The sequence below is a fragment of the Melozone crissalis genome, unplaced genomic scaffold (assembly GCF_028551555.1).
Source record: "Melozone crissalis strain CALT ecotype California unplaced genomic scaffold, PUWL_Pcris_2 ptg000033l_1, whole genome shotgun sequence".
NCBI classification, from domain to species: domain Eukaryota; kingdom Metazoa; phylum Chordata; class Aves; order Passeriformes; family Passerellidae; genus Melozone; species Melozone crissalis.
In genome coordinates this window covers 9,150,037-9,170,568 of record NW_026535811.1, presented here as the reverse complement: position 1 = coordinate 9,170,568, position 20,532 = coordinate 9,150,037, and the positions used below count along the sequence as shown (strand labels likewise).

General features: G+C 40.8%; 1 protein-coding gene across 1 annotated transcript in view; it reads left to right on the top strand.

The window, feature by feature from the left end:
• LOC128940408 (potassium voltage-gated channel subfamily KQT member 1-like) overlaps positions 1-20,532 on the top strand; it is a 402,931-nt gene that overhangs the window by 218,616 nt on the left and 163,783 nt on the right. Inside the window, exons 14-16 of the mRNA XM_054281792.1 lie at positions 1,888-1,982; positions 2,965-3,005; positions 10,214-10,275. Of these exons, the coding sequence (XP_054137767.1) occupies positions 1,888-1,982; positions 2,965-3,005; positions 10,214-10,275 (198 nt within the window). The remainder of the gene's footprint in view (positions 1-1,887; positions 1,983-2,964; positions 3,006-10,213; positions 10,276-20,532) is intronic.

Genomic DNA, 20,532 nt, shown 5'->3' with positions numbered 1-20,532 from the left:
TTCCTAATAAAAACATGACAGAGAATTGTGCCAAAGTTTGGCAGGACATAAGATGCCCAGATCTAAATCTTTATGGAAAAAGAGGAGGGGAAAGTGGTGAAAGCTGGAGGGACTTTTTTACTCAGCTTCAGAGAGGACTCAGGCAGATTTCAGCACTTTGCAACTGTAGGAGCTGATGGTTTGGTAAAAGGGATAACTGTCAGAGGACTTCTTTTGAGGGGGGAAAAGAAATTTCACTGGGAATGAGTAGAATTAATTATACACATAGTAGCTCATTGGGGAGAGGGGAGGGAAAAGCTCCCCAGCACATCCAGGCTCTGCGCCATGCTCGGTGTTTAAATAGAGAGTGTCCAAAGGAAAGGACACGGGATTTAGCCAAAATGCTCTCCAGGCACCCCCCCTAGTCCATCTAAAGAGTGATACTGGCATTGCTTCTCGGGGTGAAGACAATAGGCTGCTTTTCTGGCCAGAAATAGTGATGTGTCAGCGTCTGCAAAATGCGGAGCTGGGGAAGGCGGAGAAAAAAACCCGACCAAAAACCGAACGATAAGCTGAAAGCTGAAACCTCTCTCCCCTACAAAGGCTCTGCTCCCAAATGCACTCAAATGCACACACACACACACTCCTTCAAAGCCACAACTCTTCTGAAAGTATTGGTGCAGGTATGTACTGTGTGCAGGAAAGAAATTTTGTCACAAAGAGCTCTTGCTTCTTCATTCACTTCATAGGATTTGTTTCCATTCCAGTTCCATGCTTTCATTTGAAATTTCTAGGACCGTGTGGCAGCCTTCCAAGCATGACTCCAGCACATACTGTAGGTGTTCGATGCATGTGTGCAGTGGTGCATGCTAATGGCTCTGGCTGAGGCTGTGACAGAGTGCAAACAGACAACAAGATGACTAATGAGCTGTTTTCAGTAATTTTCAATTACTAGATTTGCAGTTTACCTTTGCTTTTTTCCTCCCCCCCTTCTTTTCTTGTGTCAGAGCCAAAAAGGGAGACATTTTGCCCCACATTTCCCATAAGGGTTCTCAAAATGCTGGTCTTTCCAACAGGCCATGATTTGCATTGATACCTCCCCACACACGTTGATTTTACTTGCTAAAATTTCACTGTGCTGCACTCTTTATAACCACATCACTTTCTGCAAATTCTCCAGACTTGTTTTGAAATTTGGCCACAATAGTTGCAGCAAGAAAGCAAAGCTTGGCAGAAGCAACTGGATTCTCATTAGGATGGGAATATAGCTGGACAGGTGGGAGTGTTTTCACTCTCTTGCAATTTTTTATCTGTACTTTTTTATTTTCATTGCACCTTTTTTTCCTGATCTCAAAGGTATCACAAAAGACAAAGGATGACAAACAAAACCCACGTGCGGCAGTCTCCTGACTTATGCAGAGCATCTGTCTTCCCTGTTCCTCAAGCAGCAATATTTCTGTCACCAGACATCTCTGGTCTTCAGAGATGTTTGATTCTGGGTCCAAGTGCTCTGACTTGGGCCAATCCCTGGGGTTCAGTCCCCTGACATTATGATTAACACATGGCTTTGGAATGAGCCAGAAGATACTGCACATGGGAGTCCCAGATAAATTATCCATCCTGTGTTTGTGTTTCCCAAATACACTGTGAAGGGCTAATATTTTGCTCAGTATGGAGTGACATGAAGACATGACTCTAACTGACAGTAATGGGAATCATTTGGCTCTGTCTCCACAACAAATATTCACTCCCACAACGGCTGCAGGGGTTTTTTTTATTCATTACAACAACTGCTGCAAAATGGCAGGCGAATGGGCAGATAAAAAAATAGAATGAAGGCCTGTCTGAAGTAGAAATCCAGTTTGGCCAATGCTCACCTTTCAACTTGCTGCCTGCCTCCTTTCCCAGCAAGCTCGGAAGCCGTACGACGTCCGTGACGTGATTGAGCAGTACTCCCAAGGACACCTCAACATGATGGTTCGCATAAAGGAACTTCAAAGGAGGTAGGCCCTGTCTACCTCATGAAATATCTGATTCCTCTAGTGCCAGCTGGCTTTAGGAGAGATGTGTTCTTAATGAACAGTAATTGTCCAAAATTGCAAGCACAACAGGGAGCACAATATCTGGAGGATTTAACTTGGAGCCATTTTTAACCCTTTTTATGACCAAGTTTACAATTACCCTTTATTCTCCTCTCCTTTTTCTCCAAGTGGAATTAAAAGAAATGAAGGTGCATGCTGTGAAGTTTATAGTGTGATCCAAGCTTTTCTGTCCTCTTCTTAGAAAAGGAAAACTTTTCAAATAATGATTTACCTTTCTGTTTCCACTCTGTGGTTCTCCACAACTGAAAGAAATCTGTTTCGCTTGTGCTGCACTATCTGGAACTTTTCCCTGTCCACATTCCTCCATGCACATGCTTTCTCCAAGTTTGGGGTTTGCAGCTGAAATATTTTGCCACAAAACTATTCTCTTCTGTTTCAGCACAAAGTGCTTTTCTCTTTACAAATTAATGCTGTGGACTGGGACACCAGAATGAACTCCCCTGGCCCTTAAATTAAATGAAAAAAAAAATCCTATTGAATGGAATCTACTGTGTCAACATATACAGATATTAAATCCGCCTGTATGAGGCTCTAGGAATAGTTACAAATGTTATTAAGAAGTCATTCTGTTTGTATAGTCTTTGTTATTAGATTACATAGGACACAGGAGAACTATGTTTTAGTTACAACTTGAAAGTCTGAGAAATATTAGTACTCACGAAAATAGCAATAATAATGTGGTTTGATTTTGGAGGAAAAACTTTTAAAGAGCTAAACTGCTGACTGTGTGTGCAGAAAGTCATGCTAGTCTCATGTTTTTGCTTGTTTTGGTTTGGGTTTAGAGCTACTGTAAATTCTCATGTAAATTGTGCTCCCATGCTTAGCAACGGAGTTTAAGTTGTTTGGTAATTGCTCTGCTGGTGATTTTCTGTTTGCTTCTCAGGTTGGATCAATCCTTGGGAAAGCCAGGTCTTTTCCTCCCAGGTATGGTGACTGCATTTTATGCAAAATTATTATCTTCATAACTTTGGGAAAATACCCTTGGCTACAGTAATGTGGATTTATAATGCAGGCAATCATACATGAATGTAATTCTGTTAATAAGCCCTAGAATGCCTGTGTAAAGAGAAATACTTTTCATTCAGGTGATAGGGGAGTAAATGGAAATTAGGAATAAATGTTAAAATGTATATTAGAACATGATGAGATGGAAATATCCTGAGGGAAATCCTTCTACAAAAATAGTCTTTCTAAATCTTTTGGTCTGGAGGTGGGATTACAATATATGTTTATTCCACTTAAAAAGGTTTCTTCCTTCCTGAACTCATGTCCCATATCCACAACTGACTTGGAGCACAACTGAGTGTGGCAAAATAATTGCAGAGCCTCCAAAACATGGCATGTTGTCAGTGGTTAATATTATCAGAACAAGGAATATCATTCAAAACACATTTTCAACATCTGATTGCTGCAGAAGGCTCAGTAGTACAATCCCTTTTCCCTGTAGCTGGTTTTGGACCACAGGAAAAGAATCTGTCAGCTTGAATACTTCTATAAATATTTATGCATGGGATTTCATCCCAAAATGTGCAAGCTAAATTTATGGAAAAACGTCCCTTACCTCCAAGAATGTATTATTTTATTTCAAGTATAGCATTACCAAACTGAAACTGCAATTTGTGCTTGAAAAGACTAGTGTTAGAAGCACTTTTTATCAAGCAGTTTCTGGTTTCAGAGGAGGTGAATAATTAGAAACTCACCGTAGAATTACGTTCTGAGAGGTTCAAGAAGCTGAAGATGTTCAGGAAGTTTGGTCTCACCAAATCTTGAGTCAAAAGGGTCACAGAAACCACTGGCAGGCTCTTAGGTGGGCCTGTGGCTTTGGACAAGTGCTGGAAATAATCTGAGGTACCAAGGAACTGACTGGAAGAGGTAGAATGGTGGTTAGGGATGCAGAAGCTGGTGACCTCAGTTAAGGGGTTGCAAGACCAAAGCCAGAAGTTATTTGATCTAGCAGTTTTTTTATCTAAACCCTCCACAAATCCAAAAATAAGATAAGTGGTTCCAGAGAAATGATGTGCAGAACTGAACCTAGAGTTAGTTTGCAATTACCTCTGGTGTTATCCAACCCAACTTTACTCCCAGGATTTTCCAAGTGGTGAACAGTGAAAAGTGGGTGTGGCATTTGTTTGTTTGGATGAAAACAGACTTTTGTACTGTCCTTCTCTAGAAGAAGGGTTATCCCTGAGTTTTCCTTAGAATGCATGGCTTATTCTACATTGAACATGGATTTTTTATATGATACTTTTCCAGGCATTGCTAAAATCCTCATTTTTTAACAGTATGGGTGTTTCCCCTAGACTGTGTTATTTTTGTACAGATGACAAGCAAAAAAGAAATGACAATGCAAAGAAAATTAAACTGCCAAGGAGAAAAACATGAAAAGAATTTTTCTTTCCAGCTCCTTTTATTTTTTTCCTGTTTTATTATACTCCCATTCAAAGAATCTTAAGGTCTGATTCCAAGCCCGTTGAAATGAATGGGAATCTTTCCAGTGACCTCAGTGGGGTTTGGATCAGTTTTTTTATTGAAAAGTCCCTGTTGTGGATTTTGATAATATTATATAAAAGCAATTGCAGCCTGTCTATAGTATTATTACTTTTCAAAAGTGAATGATGTCATGAAAGACCCAGAATCTGAATTTACTGGAAGCAATTATTGTTATTTTTCAAGTTAGTTTCTCTGAGATAAAAATGCACTAAAAGCTGTGTTAAAACAAGATAAGGATACAAGAAGAGAATAAAAGCCATGCTGGGTCAGAGCAGCCCTGACTCCAACGGGGCCAAGAGTAAGGTGCTTTGGGAAATGTGTAAAAAAAGCCTCCAGCCTTCCTGTCAGCTTTCAGCCCATTGCACATCAGAGGTTTCCTGACAAGATTGCAGTGTATTTAGTCTCCAAAACGGTTTGTCCTCAACGAACTTGCCTAATTATCCCTTTAAACTTACAATATCTGACATATTTTGTACAAAGAATTCTGATAATTCCACCTTCATATGTGCAGTTTGGGAAGAATTCTCCCTTTTTTCTTGTTTTTGCTCTTGGAATCTCCTCCCTTTCTTTGAAACTCTTTCAAGAGTGGATTTAAAAACACTGAGATAATGAATCAATCTTCCAAGGACCTGGACCCTACTTTTATGAGTAAATTCAGCAGACTCTCTGAGTTTCATTGGAAAACTGTCCCAGTGTTCCAGGGGACACAATTTTGTCAGATGAAACAGATTCCTGTCATAATAAACGTAATGGAAAGTCTTGATGAATAGGGAAAGAGCATATTAATTGAATTTATGGAATCAACAAAGTAGACACATACAGTGATACAAATTAAAAGTGCTTGACCTTCACTACACACTATGGAGTTAACTGCTTTTGAATGCAATTTTTGAGACTTACTACAGCTTTTCAGGGGCAAAGGTGAAGAATAATGCCAAGGTAAAACAAAAGATCCAGTGTTTGGGTTCAGAAAAGTACACAAAAAGCTGATGTTTATCTGCAGTTTATCTGAACTTCTTGGTTCTGCATGACATGGGTGGGAATGCCTGAAGAAAAGGGCTTTCTTGCAAAATTTTGACAGTTCCATTGTTTGCTTTTTTTTTTTCCATTAAGTGCCACCTAAGCTTTCTGATACTTTTTCCTTCCAATCTGCTAAAAAGAAATTGGGTCACTGTATCTTTTAAAGCATAAAAAATATGCTCAGCTTAAGTTTTATCTTTTTTAAGTCAATTAATATTTGAAATGAGAGATACCCATATTTCTGCAAGAACTGATTTATCCCACCCCTCCTGGAGGTGAAAATATTTTGGCAGTTTAACTTTTAGGCTGTCCAAAGGAAATCACAAATCCCTGATCCAGGACTATGCCTTACCTTTTTTAAATTTCTTCTACCAATCAGCTGCAAAAGGCTCTGGCTGACAAGAAAAGAGACTCCAACCAAAAGCTGCCACGACTGAGGCAACTTTGTCATTTGCTATTTTTTGGATATGAAGGGGCAATCCTGACCTTTTTCAGCAGCGTTCACAGTTTACAAACCCAAGAATCCAGATCTTGCCATAAGCTCATCACAATCATCCCTGCTTTCAGCTTTGGCAGAGCTGGAGCAAACTCAGGTCCAGAAGGCTGCATTTGCACTCAGGTAGCCAAGAGAAGGCAGTGGTGCCTCCTGGGGGGAATATTCTGCTTTCTGTGATACCATTTATAAAGGTGTCTCAGTTTGGAAAGCCAGGTGTCTGCTAAGGAAGGCGGGAGCCTCCCCTGAAATGGAAAATGTAAACCCCCTCCCTCTGAATTGCTATAAACTTTAAATTAAGGGGCTCTCAGGCAAAAAATATGGCAGCAGGAATAACAGCTCTATTCGGGAAGAAAATAAAAAGATAAAATAAACAATGCAGTACACTAGAACAACACTGACAGAGTCAGAACCCAACCTGACACCCTGTGGGTCAGGGTGTTGGTGGCAGTCCCATTGGAATTGTGGCTGCAGCCCTCCTGCAGTGTCAAGTGTGGTTCTGTTGGAGCAGGGATCCTGTAGAAGGCTGTATTCTTCCTCTGAAGGTCCTGTGGAAGAGGCAGCAGCTGTTCCTCTGGGAATCCAGTGGAGAAGCCGTGCTGGTGTTCCAGAATCTCCAGATTATATCCAGTTAGGAATTTTTGGCTCCTCCCTCATGGCAGGGCATCTCACAATGGGTTGCTGTAATTCTTATCAGCCATGCAGTGACATTCAATGGCCCCTTATCAGCAGGTGTCTCCCTGGAGGGATGAGTGGTTGTGGAAGAGATAAAGAAAACTGCCCAATAACAGAAGACAACTGCCACACCTCTAACAGATGGCAAATAGAATTCATCTTGCCTTACAATCTGGGACAAAAGGTGTGAGATGTCTTCAGCAATCCAGAATATCTGGTCAAATTCCTCATTTTCTGCTTAAAAGAAGCTGATGGCTTTCAGAAAAAATTGAATATTTTTGAATTAGCTCCCCTCTAGTAGTGTAAAAATCAAGGAAGGACTCTTGTTCTATAAAGCAGAGTCGTTTCCAGCTTTTACCATTTTCAGACCATCTCTCTGCAATTCATTCACTGTCCTAAAGGTCCTCATAAGTACTTTTCCCTAATCAAAGGAAAAAAATTATTTTCTTTTAAGTTTGGTATATTTTGATGAGATATAGCACACTAACTGTGTGAAAAAATAAGATTAGGATGCTCATTCCTCCTGTTCATATCAGTTTATGTAATTTATATCATGTGCTTCCAGTAGGGGAAAGAGTTATTGTCTCTTGAACTGGTGTGAAGAAAAACTAAAAGTGTTTGATGGTTTTTGTTGGGTTTTTTAGGGGTTTTGTGTGTGTGTGGTTTTTTTTGTTTTGTTTTATTTCTGGTTTTTTGCAAGAGGCATATCTTGTTCTTCACTAGGAAAATAGGTGGGCCAGCTTAGTGAAAATACTAGGAAATTAATATAGGATTGTGTTGTTTGAAAGTAGAACACTCAGGAAGGCGAAGACTTCCAGGGAAGAAATCTCCATATTAACAGATATATGTTATTATTATTAATCTGTATTAACTATTCAATCTCCTGAATTAGACTGCCTATTGCTTATTTACTAGTATTTTCTCAGATTCAAATCTAAGTATATGAAATAATGGGTTTGTATCATACCAACCATGTGATGCAAAATGTTTTTGATTTTTGTAATTTCTGAGATAAAATGTTCCCATATATATTTTCATCCTGTTATAAGTAATCATGCTTCCTTTCGTCCTTTGTCTCTGTGCCTTTCCCATAGGTGTTACAGGACTGCTTAGCTGATCTCTGTTTTAGTGTGCCCAACACAGAGTAAAAAATTAATTCTAAAAGGAAGTTATTTTGGATTACAAAGTAAAGCCTGGAGAAATTTAGAAATTTCATATTTATAGTTGGTCATGCAACCTTTGCAACTCTGTAAAAACTGACAATCTCATGATGTAGGAAGTCTGAAATCATCTATCTAGAAAAGACTCCAGAGAGAAACAAAAACATGAGCTAGAACTCACATGTACTGGAGCGACTTTATCTGAATTTGTGCCCTCCCTCCTTAGCCCTGTGTTTGGTGAATTGTGCACACACCACTTTTGCTGTTAAAGATGGGCTCTATTAGAAGGAAATGCTTGTAAATTAGGGCTGGATGCTGTTCCCCATGGAGGCTGATAGGAAATGGGGGAGGACCACAGCATTTTGTGTCTTTCAGAGCCTGTGTGCCAGCACAGGGGTGCATGAGACACAGCTCCCTCCACAGCATCATTCCTCCCACTTCTGATTTTCCACATCTTAGAGCAGTGCCACATGCCACAATGCAGCTTCTTACTGCTTATCTGCTCCCTGTTTTCTTTCCTGTTCCACACAGCTTTCAGGAATAACTAAAATAAGAAACACTATTAACTTGGTTTGGGATGTCTTGGTGATTATCTGAAGGATAGAATTAGAGCTGGTGAGGAAATGATTATTTTATTATTTAAAAAAAGAAGAATCTTTTTGAAGTATTTCTTCAGGTTTGGGAGACTTTTTGGGGTTAGACCTAAACAAAAACACTCTCTGCCCACTGCTGTTCAAACCACATCCCAATTTAGAAATCTTAAAAGTAATGCTTTTTTTCTGATATATATACCTTGAAAGATGTGTTTACAGATTTACTAACTAGAAAGTAGACAGCAGAGCCAATTATTTCATTGTAGGCAGAGATGAACACAGAGATAAACTTGAGCATCAGCCACTTACATTTTAAGAAGTTTCTGAGGTAGTGAACGATGAATAGTACACATGCATGAGCCAAGCTGTGTCACTTATTGTCTGCCCCGCATTTTCTTTCCTGACTTTATTTGCTCCTGCAGGTTCTCTGGGGAAACACTTCTCTTTTATAAGCCTGCAAAGAGCTGCCAAGGGTGCAGGACCTTTTAAAGGAGGAGAAGGAAAGCACAAAGTGCTCTTGCCAGCACTGCTTTTACTGGTCTTCCTCTGGGGTTGAGATGTGTGCAGCACAAGTTACCTTGAGGTGAACTTTGCTGCAAACACATCACTAAACATATCCCATAGCAAATATAAATGGTAAAGCAAGTATGAGTCCCTGAGAAATCCAGGAATGTGATGAGCACACATAGGCACTCACAGTGAACTCTGGCACAGTGTAAATTCATATCTCAGCCTACCTGCCAACGTATCTCAGCCTTGCTCATGCCCTCAGCAAAATTGACTTAGCTTTAAAAACCAGACCTTAAGCACTCATAAAAATGGAGCAATGCATGAAAAAATCCAGGAGTAATTACTCCAGGTATCAGAAATACACTTTAGTAGAGAAAAACATCCAACTTCCATTGGCATCAGCTTGTAAGTTATTTCAGTATTGACCTGTGGGTTTTAACTTGTGAATGTTAAAACTCAGAATGTGTGTGGGTTTGTGCTTCATTCCCTGTGCAATAGCACCCTCAAACTATGGCATTCCTTAGCAATAGATCCTGTGAGCAGAAAGCATAGACCCCGTTTTCCACAGTTTTCACTCTTGGCTCCCAATCCCACCCTTTGCAATGGAATGTGGGAGGAAAAATGAGGATGCAAGAGCTTTTCCCTGTGTCACTCCTTTGCAGAGAGGAGATGGATGGATGGATGGATGGATGGATGGATGGATGGATGGATGGATGGATGGATCTCTGTCACTCCAGCCCTTGAACCCCTGGATATGCTGCCTCCTAGAGCTGCAGCCCCAGTTGAAAACTATTCTGATTTATTTACGTATAGCAATTTTACCTTGCTCAGGCCAGTAATATTCAAAATTGCAGGTGGGCCCAGGTACATCGCCCATTCCATCCAACTACTGAAATAATTAAACAACAAAACAGTGTTACTCCAGGCTCCATCTAGACCCCTTCATGTCCACAGACTCCTCTACCAAGGTCCAAGTTGCCCTTTAGACTAACTCAATCTTGTCATTCTGACTAAAAATTCCCTTCTCTGCAGCCACTCTCTTTCACTCATTCTTTCTTGTTATGTTCATGTATTTTATGCTGCCCTACTATTACCAGCTTTTTTTTTTTCTTTGAATACCACAGATATAATTCATAGTTTGAATTTATTCTCCTCCTAATGAATGTCCCATTTTTATTCTTCTTTCTTTAGAAAAAGGGGTAGACAAAGGATACTACAGTATAGGAGCCAGACTGATCCGGCTGGAGGATAAGGTAAGTGCATGAAAGCTTGCTTTTTTTTTACTGAGCAATGATATCTGATCTAGAGACCTGCAAGATAGCATCTTGGCATGATTTACTTTAGAATTACAGGGCTCCATAATAATGAATAATATCCTAATTTTTCTGAGGGAGTTGATGAAGTTTCATGTGCGTATTGTTCAGCATTAACCATTTACCTGCTATGCAGTCCTGGTTTTTGTTTGTAAAAGGAGCTGCTTTCATGGTGAAGTCAAACCACACACCTTGTATACAAATGCTGTGAACTGGCTGGTGTTTATCACACAAAAATTAGTGAATTGAACAGAAAGGTTAGTTTCAGGAATCTTTGTGAATAGCAACAGTTGACACCTCGTTTACAAATCCTGAGCCTCTTTAATGTTTACTGTATTTTTTCCCCCTGTGCAGTTACCTTTGCACATTTTCTGCCCCTCCCTCACTGTCTTCTCTCCAGGAATATGTTCATTTTTGTTACTAATTAGAGTTACTTAGCAGTGTGCCCAAAGGCCAAAGCTCAGTGAGGCTCTATTGTCTTAGACCTCTCCCAAACATCCTCCAGAGCTTTTTCCACTCAAGTGATAACAAAAATACGAGTTTGCTCAAAACTCAGACTCTATTTCTGTAACAGTATTTTAGTCAGCTTCCTTACCTACCTCTAAAAGTTCATGTCCCTCCAGCAGGGTACTTTGTCTGGGCAGGAGCAGCACAGTGGCTTTGCTGGGGGGTGTGATGGTGCTCAGACAAAAGTCCATTTGAATTTGGCATATCCACTCCCTTTTTGTAGCCTTGTCTCACTCAAATTTTCATGCAAATTCTCTTTTCACTTTTTTCTGGGGGAGTGAGGTGAGAAGGAAAGAGGAAAGAAACTTCTCATAATTCTTAAGAATTGTGCATCTTGCCAAAAAGCAGAAATTGAAATTAAACTAATAGAATCAAAAATCAATTTTTTATGTTGATTACTAGGACAACATCAGAAATATGTGACACTGCACTATCAGAGGACAGATTTTCTTTGATTTTTAGCTTTCTTGCACAATGTCAAGAAAATCAGCCTATCAGATAAAGATATTATCTGAGCTAATTTTAAAGTGGATTGATCCCTTGTGCAGCCACAGCCATTCAAAGTGAACATGGCTTTCATTCAGATTGCCTTACTCACTTTGAAAGAGATAAATTGCTCTCTGGCCCTTGTATACTCTGTAAATTCATGCCACGGCTTCATTCAGAGTTCTTGAATGTGCATATATAGAGAAACCCCCAATACAGACTGGAAATTTAGCCATAAAAGTATCTGTGATAATAGTTGGAGTGCTTTGAGTGAGAAATTGTAAATACCTCTGGAAGTAGCAGTTCATGGTCTCCTGACTTCTCCTTTATGAAGAAGAGAGGTGAGAAAGTTTTTAGTGTGTCTGGCCTTGGCCCAGCTTTAGCACAATATGCTGTGGATTTGATTAATTTTATTTCAAAGCCTGACTTAGAGGGCTGCAGAGGCATCTTGGTATAAGAAGAGGAATGTTACAGGAGATGCAGGAAATGCTGCAGTGACTGATCTCTGATACCTGCTTGTGTTCTGTGTTTAATTTAGGCATGGTCTAAATAAAGTCAGTGCATTAGTGGGCAAGACCAAGCTGCTCTTTTGTTTGAAGAATTAAACTTTAAATTTTGCATGGGAACTGGTGATTTCCCCCTCTCTTTACTTATTGTTGCAGAGAAAACACGTAGAAAAGGATAAAAATGTGTCAAGATGTTTTCATAGGATGAGTCAATCATTGCAGCTTCCTTTTTGTTCTCAGACCAAACTGCACATGTAAAATAAATGCCAGACTCGGAGGGAACCCAGGGCATTTGATCTTTTAGCACAAATTACCATTCTTTCAGGTGTACAAGGCTTCAGTCTCATATCCCTGCTAAGTAAGTAGACATGGTGCAGAAGAAGGGCAAATATTTGTTGTGTTGGTTTGCTTGAGGTTTTGGTGGCATAAATTTGGGGGTTTTGGTTTGTTTGAGTTTCTTTTTGTATTTGCATCTTTTTGGCACATCAGGCTACAATACATCTGTTTGCATAATGAATACAAAGTTAAGTTCCCAGCTATCTCTGTTTTAATGGGACAATAGAAACTACTGCATCCTGCTGTCAAACTGCTTCCCCTAAATTATTTTCCCATGTCTCATGGGTGCTCCTGCTCTAACAATTCACGGTGTAGTAACTGCTATGTGTCCAAACGTGAAACAATATTGCAATCAGGAAGGACAAGCTGAGTTTCAACCTCTGAGGAGAATAAATGAAGCAAGGGCATGTCTGACATCAGGCTCCAGCTGGTGGTGAAAAATGATCCCCCCCCCCTTGGAACTAGAAAACCTTTGGGATCACCCTCTTCCCCCTGGAGAAATTATTTTAACATTCAGTCACCCAATCTAGTGATGGCAGCCTCCCAAAAGAGTGACACATCTGATAAAAGGACACATTTTTGGACAAAGGCCTGTTGGTGCAGACTGATAAAAATGCAGTGTGGATTTGAGAATGTTATCTGCCTAAATGAGCTGTATCAATAAGCAGTGAGCACACCTCTGGTCCAGACTGACCTTCCCCACCAGCATTTTGCAGTTCAGTTGTTTTAGCTGCCTCTCCTGAAGGGAATCAGAGTGTAACAAACCCATTGAGAGCTGTGTTTTGTTCTGCATAAAGCCATAATTACTATTTTTGCAGAGTGAGGGAGAGGGAAGCACACATTTCTGATGGTTAAGATGAACTCCATTCCCTGGAGAGGTTTGCTATTATTTCAGCAAAAACATGGCATTTGCTGTACATAAAGCCAGAGGCACAGGTCTCTGAAGGGGTTGTTTGGTGATAGGAAGAAGCTTTGAGGCAAAAATGTTGCAAAGGCACAAAGATAACAGCCTTCCATTCATGTGGCATGAGAGCACTGCCTGCAGCCTCTTTTTTGTGACCAAGCAGGCTCCTTCTGGAAGTTTAAACTAACAGGGAAGAGGTAAGAACCAGTTTGTGGAGGATGAAGCATTGTGCAACTCCTGCAGAAAAAAAGGTCTGCTCCTTTTTGCCTTAAAGCATTGCAAAGCTGACTAGAAACAGGTAAAATGCATGGTGGTAGCTCTCAGGCAAAAAAAATCCAAACTTCTTTTTGGCAACATCAGCAGTGTCAGGGCTTCACTCCTCTCACTGACATGGCACATTGCAAAGGGAGAGTTTGCCTGGAACACTTTTCAACTTGTTTTTCCTTGAGCAGGGCATAAAATTCTTATTTTGTTGTGGCCAATGCAATAACCTAGTGTGGTTCTTTTCACAAAAAAAAAACCCCACTGAGATGTTTGGAGAAAGAATGGGGTTTCCTTCCCAACATGTGATGTGTGCCATTTGGCCGACCCCTCCTTCAGTTCCATGGCAGGGTTTAATTTTATATTGTGGTATGTAGCCATTGACAGATCCTTTTGAAATGTATTAAGAGGCAGATTGGTTCCAAGATGATGTTCTAGAACTGGCGTTAGTTTCTTTTCAAAATTGTAAACTAATGCTTCTTTATGATGAAATGGGTATTCTTTCTTTTCCTTTTCTTTTCAAAATTAGAAACAAAAATCGTGGTGTGCTATGTCAAACTGCACGGCAACCTATAAATAAAAACAGGAGAGAAAAGAATCTGCAAATGAAAGGTTAGAAAGGACAGCTGTGTTGTCTTTGAAAAAGAAATCTATTAGGTATTTTTATAATTATATGGCAGTCTTTTTTATGTGGTATTTACAGTTATGATTTACGTCCATATTACCATAACTATTTCCATACTTATAGACAACATGTGATAATGCTGAGAGCCAAAAGCAACCATTTGGTAGCATTTAAAAAATGCAGGAACACTAAGAGAAAACAGGGCAATAAAGCAAACCCTTCTGAGTTTTATCCATCTGAGTAATGCGAGCCAGGACAAAAATGTCATCCAACATAAACAAATGTAGAGGTTGGATTGTGGCAGTAAACTCTCTCTTTACCAATTTAAACACAACTTGAGTTGGGAGCTAAAAGGATGGGCTCAGAGAAGAGTGGTAACAATGGAGAGATGGATGTTGGTGAACCTGATTCCTGCTGTGATTACGTCAGGAGTCATTAAATAGTAAATTATTTATCATGGCAGTGCCTGCAAGCACCACCAGCATGAAAAGCTGGTAAGATTTTCCATTATGAACCCCTAATTTGTGAGCAGGGTGATGGGCATAACTAAAATGCATTAAAAAAAAATAAAAGGAACAAAAAAAGAAAAACAAAAGCCAAAAATTTGTGCACGATGAGTCAGTTGCAATATGAGCATGCTACACTTTTGCGGTTTTGAGAATATGTCTGAAATAAACCCCTTTGTTAACAAAACTGGGTTTTGGCACCAAGATGTTTGTGGGTTGTTTGCCCCCAGTTCCTTAAAGATGGAGTCATTCCATAACAGAAAGCTTTTCAGCAGGCTGTTTGCAAATGGGTGTTGTGTGGATTTTCTTAGGTCAAAGACTTATCTCATTTACTCTGGAGCAGTCCAGCATAAATCCATTGACTCTGTGCCATAAGCATGATGCCATTAGAGTTTTATTTTTAATCTGTTGCTGAATTAAAACAAAACAAAAGTAAGAAAAAACTAAAGCCCTGATTTCTCAAGCCAAATTGTGCTTCCATTTATGCCAGTGAAGTTACTCAGGATTTATGCAGGTGCAAATGGCAGCAAATTTCTTAAATGGCTTTAACAAGATTCCAGCTCCTGTGTTCACATCCTGCTCATCAAGAGCAAATTGACAGAGATGAGGTGAAAGCAGAAATAGGGACTCAAACATTTCAGAATTAATCTGAGTGAAATCATGTTTACACCTATTATGACTAAAGGTATCTTTGTGGTATGCTGAGTATTGTAGAACTGAAATTGTGTTCTTGTAACTGAAACATCAAGATGGGCTTTTAATCTGCAAACAAAGTCATGAAAATGTAACTGCTTAGATCTCAGCCCCACAACTTTTCTAGTCTGATACTGACTCCTCAGTGCAGAGATGAACTATTGTAGTCCTGACTTCTTCTGACTGTCTGGGATGGGCTTATGCTCCTCAGATAAACCTTGTTCAGTACAGTTGAGAGGGAAAGGCTGGGTTTGAGCTCCCTGGTTTTAATGGTAATTTCTGGAGGATCAGGCAAAAATAAGAGCTAACTCTGATACCCTTTCAAGTAAGAGAAGAGATGGATCATATATTCTGAGCCATAATGGAAAGAATCCTCCCTCAATGCTTCCCTTATGTTTTTTGTTGTGGAGCTTTATCATATGTGGTATTTGGTAGCACCCTCCTATTATTAAGGTTCTACACCACTTTCCATTACAGAGCTCTATTTTCAGTTCCTTCTATCTTTGCCAAACTCCAGCCATCTGGGCTGAAATTCTCAGAGGCAGATGTCAGCCTCAGGCTGAGATCCTTTGGAAAATTTGTATGTCAGAGTGGGTCATCCTTTCTATATCACAGTAACCTGACCCACTGTGAGGATTCTCCCAAAAGTAAACATCAAAACATTGATGGAAAACACTTGAGCTTCTTCTAAATTTGAGCAAGAAAATTGGACAGAAATGGGATAATATCTGCCAGTCTTGGGACCCAGGGGCCTGATCCAAAACGTAGTGAACTCATCAGGAAGCTTTCACATGGATCAGGCCCTGATTTTTAATGGGTGAGGGAACAGAGAGTTTTGCACAGTGAACATTTGCCAGGAGGCAATTCACCACCATAAATCAAATGTTAAATAATTCCAAAGCCCAATAAATGAGCGTGCAGATGGCAGTGTCTGCTCCCCAGGGATTGCACTGACTGGGATCCAGCCCCAACAGTTTGATCTCATTTAGAGCAGTCTCAAGGATTGCTCTGATTAGACACTTGGTGCAGCCTTGTTGCTTCTCTGCTCTCTCGGCTGAAACTTCATTGGTGGGGGCGAATTCCCCAGGAATTTGGACACCTTGGAGTGTGCAGGGCAGAGGTTTCACAGCCAGACGTGGCAGAGCAGCTGGAATCAGCTGGTTTCAAAGCTTCCCTTTAGTAAGAAAAGCAGAGAGTCACTTGCAGAAGAAGAACAAGTGCTCCTGGAGAAGAGCACACGGAGTAACTGCGAGCACTGAGGGAGAGAAAAACACCACAGTGGCTTAGACCTGCTGGGAAATACCACAGAAAGGAACTGTTAGAACATTGGGAATCTAATCCATTGGGAATCTAATCCATTGAGGCAGCCAGCTATTTAATCTGCAGGGAAAAGGTCTTGAAATAGCAGCACTGACAGAGAAGGCTGTAGATGATGGGTCCTGTCTGTGCCTTCCTGTCCTCCACAAAAACCTTCCCAGCATCACAACTGGCTTTGACCTACACAGGGGAAAGGGTCCTGAGCTTGGAGATGGTGATTTCCTGTGAGTTTTAGGGAAAATCAGTGCCTGTGTAGAGGACAGACACTCTGGAAATCCCCCTGCTCCCAGAACAGACTGCAGTGTGAGTGTGGCTCTTCTCAGGCGCCAGAAAGTCCAGCCACAAGTGGAGAGGAGTCACAGCTCTGCTGGTTCTGCTGCTTATGATGCAACAAAGTAATTTATTTACTATTATTGGGTGAAAAAAAAAATTTAGAGTATTTCTGAGATTTTGACCTTTTTTTTTTGTAAAAAGTCAGATCCTCCCATTAAGAGCTTTGACCTGAATGTCCAAAGAATAACAAAAATCAGATCACCTCTAAGTATTTTGCATTTCCTTTTTTAAATTTTTAATAGGTTATTTTAAATAAACATAATGTTCTACACGATCCTGGGCCCTAAATCAAAATGCCTTTGATTAGCAATGTGAAACTGGATTATTGTACCAATCCTCTTGGAAAAAAATAGTGTAAATGCATTAAGCCTTCCTTTTCTTATGAACAGTGTTGCAGTGTTTTAAAATTTGTTATTTTCTGATGGAAAAATCATTCATTTGAACACTTTCTGCAACCTCCAGTTATTACAGATGTTAAACAATTTCATTTAGAAAGCTTTATTCAAAAATAAAAATTTTAGCTGTTCTCTGTTGGTTATGCCTGTGCACTGCAAGTGCTGCCCTTCCTACAGACAGGTTGAGAATATTTGTTTGGAATGTTTCTCCATCTGAAAATGACAATTTGTTTCCAATTGAACATTTTTTTGAGAAAGTGCCACAATCATGTTTTTGAAATCATGCACTGAAGGAAAGTGTTTCCAGTTTTCCGCTTCAGAACGACTTTCTGAAAGTGAGAATTGGGGTGAAATACTCCTGATTTTCTGAGCATTTCAGTTGAACAGGTTTATTTCTAATTCATTTTTATGATTGAATTAAAGATGTTCCAACATTGTGAAGAATTCACAGAGAACACAGACAAATTTTCTTATAGGAAAAAAAAATATTTTCCTCAGAATTACTGTAGCTATTTCACCTACCACATTTTTCAGATCAGTAGTTTACAGGGCAATTTTAATGCTATTTGAATGCCATGTAATATTGACCTCTAATTCATCTTGATCAGGGAAAGTACACTGGAAAAAAAATAATAAAACAGATTTTTACTATTCAAATAGTTCCCAGACTAACAGTTGGATTTCTGTTTCATGCAAGAGCTGTGGTGCTGAATCAGAGCAAGTATCTGTTTAATCCTTGAGCTATTCATCCACTGATGGCAGCTGAGGGATGGGCTAATTCAAGCCTAATTTGCTATAACTGGTCTCTGGGTGTTTGCAATGGATTATATGTAAGAAGCAGTATGAAGAACAGTGCTGTGCAAGGCAAGTTACAGGATGACAGCACTCTGTAAAAGAAAATAAAAATAAAAACCAGAAAAAGCTCACCAAGTCACTGCAGTAATGCGACAACATTCCCTGATGTATTGGCTGCATCTAGGGAGGAGAGCTTTCACTCAACAGAAAATTCATATCTAGCACAGCATGTAAAGGCTTATGATGTGAGGGAGAGAAAAACTGAAAAACTCTTTTTTTCCCTGTATTTACCACCAGTTTGTCCTTTTCAATACATGGCTTTGAATTTTATGGAGCAGGGAAAAGCAAGCAGGCCAGTAATACATATTTCTACAGCACAATTACTTTTCCTACTAGTAAATAGTGTAGATAAAGTAAAATTATATTTTTCCTTTTGAGAAGTTTGGGTGTTCTGCAGTGTTTGAATGAAGCACATGTTAGCCAATGTGTCTGTTCCACACTGCAGTCCTTTGAGACCAGGAGGAGAGGGTTTGAGCATGATAAGGAGAGGCGCTGCAGAGTACCTCGGTTGTCTTCTGGTCATGTGGGAACAGTGCTTATGTTGTTCCAGGTTCCATCCTCGAGTTTTGCATTTTTATGCAGTGTCAGAATACAACTAAATATTACTAAATCACTGAGCACTTTACCCAGGGGTTTGTTCATGGCATTGTATTTGAAGAACTGCACCTTTCTTCTTTATGAGGGAGTGTTTTTTCCAGGCTAGAGTGCCCATAAAATAAGTTGTGTACTGTGACATCAGAGCCAGCATTCTGAGTTCACTGGCTGTGATAAGATGCCTTGGGAGCACAGGGTGGTTCAGCTTGCAGGGGACCTCAGGAGGTGGTGTAGTCGCTGCAGCATCCACCATCCCTGCTGTGGGTCTAGCACACTGCTCCAGGAGTGCTGAGCAAGCTGTGGATGGACAAATGAACACTACAGATGTGCTGACAAGCTGTCACGGAATCACAGAGTCACTTAGCTTGGAAAAAACCTCCACAATCACCGAGTCCAACCTGTGCCAGATCCCCATCTTCTCGCCCAGCCCAGAACACTGAATGCCCTATCCAGGCCCTTCAGGGATGAGGACTCCACCACCTGCTCCACCTGGGCAGCCCCTTCCAAGGCTTGACCACCATTTCCAGGAAGAAATTCTCTCTGATGTCCAACCTGAACCTCCCCTGGCACAACTTGAGCTGTTTCCTTTTGTCCCTTGTTCCCTGGTGGCAGAGCCTGCCTCCCCTCAGCTGCCCCCTCCTGTATCTGTAGATAAAGATCTCCCCTGCTTACTCTGGTTTAGGAGGTATCATCAAGGACCAAACTGGCAGCTCTGTATTTGTTTCTGAGACCTACAGCCCACAGTTAGATGGCACATGTGGCCTCAGTGTTTTCAAAACCTGACAACTAGAAATACTGAAAATTCGGTCACAGTTTCTCTTCTGAAAAGCACTATGAAAAATAGGAGGCTATAACTGACTTAAAAAGGACTGTTTTTCAAGAGGTGAAAGATACAGCAAGGCATATAAAGCAACTTTAACAGGTGTGGAATAGAGCCAAAACAGTGTAATGTGAAATGTGGGATAGTACAGGGCTAGGCTGTTGTTGCTGCCAGTCAGGTTAATTGTCTGACCAGATCTCCCTCTGGATTGAGGATCTGGCTCACACAGCTGCCTTTCCTCTTCAGGAGTAGAGATTGCAGAGACTATCAGCAATGTTATCAGAACCTTCCTTCTACCCTGCGTGTTTCTTAAGGCTTCTGCATTTAGAGTTGTGCAGTTATGGGATGTTAAGGAAATTCCCCAGTCAGACCATTCCCTCTGGGGCTCTCTGGCAGTGGCACTCCCAAGTTCAGAGACTTTTTGGGACTGAAGGCCCTTCCTTGCCCTGGCTCCTCACACCCCCCTCACATCACACCAGCTTTGCCATGGCAGAGGTGGCAGAGTCCCACACGTCTCATTCCATAAAACCACTTGTTCCTGGGGCAGTGACACAGAAACAGCCCAAGCTGCTGCCCCCAAGGAGGGACCCCAGCAAAGGAACTCTGGGATTTTATCCCATCACAGTCTCCCTGTGCTCTTCATCCCATTTCATCCCATCACAGTCTCACTCCTCCTCCTGAGTCTTCAGCTCCTGCCCCCATCTCTGTGTCCATCCACCTCGCTGCCATCACTTGTTTCCATCTCCCTTGTGTTCAAAAGGTTGGCAATTCCCAGCTGCTGCTGTGTCTTAGTGTCCATTCACCTGGCTGGCTGTCACCTGCCTTTGTGCCCTTTGTCACCCCAAAGGTCAGCAGTTCATCCTCTAGTCCTGGGCTCCACCCAGAGCTCAGCCTGTACTTCAGTCTGCATTTAAAGCTGCATCTCAGCCTGCATTTCCATCTGCAGCTTGCCAGCCCAGCTACCTGCACCAGAGGTGTTCCTCAACGGTGAGAACTCTTAAAATTACTTACTTCTAGCCCTTGCTGTGGACATACCCATGAAAAAAAAAAAAAAATGCT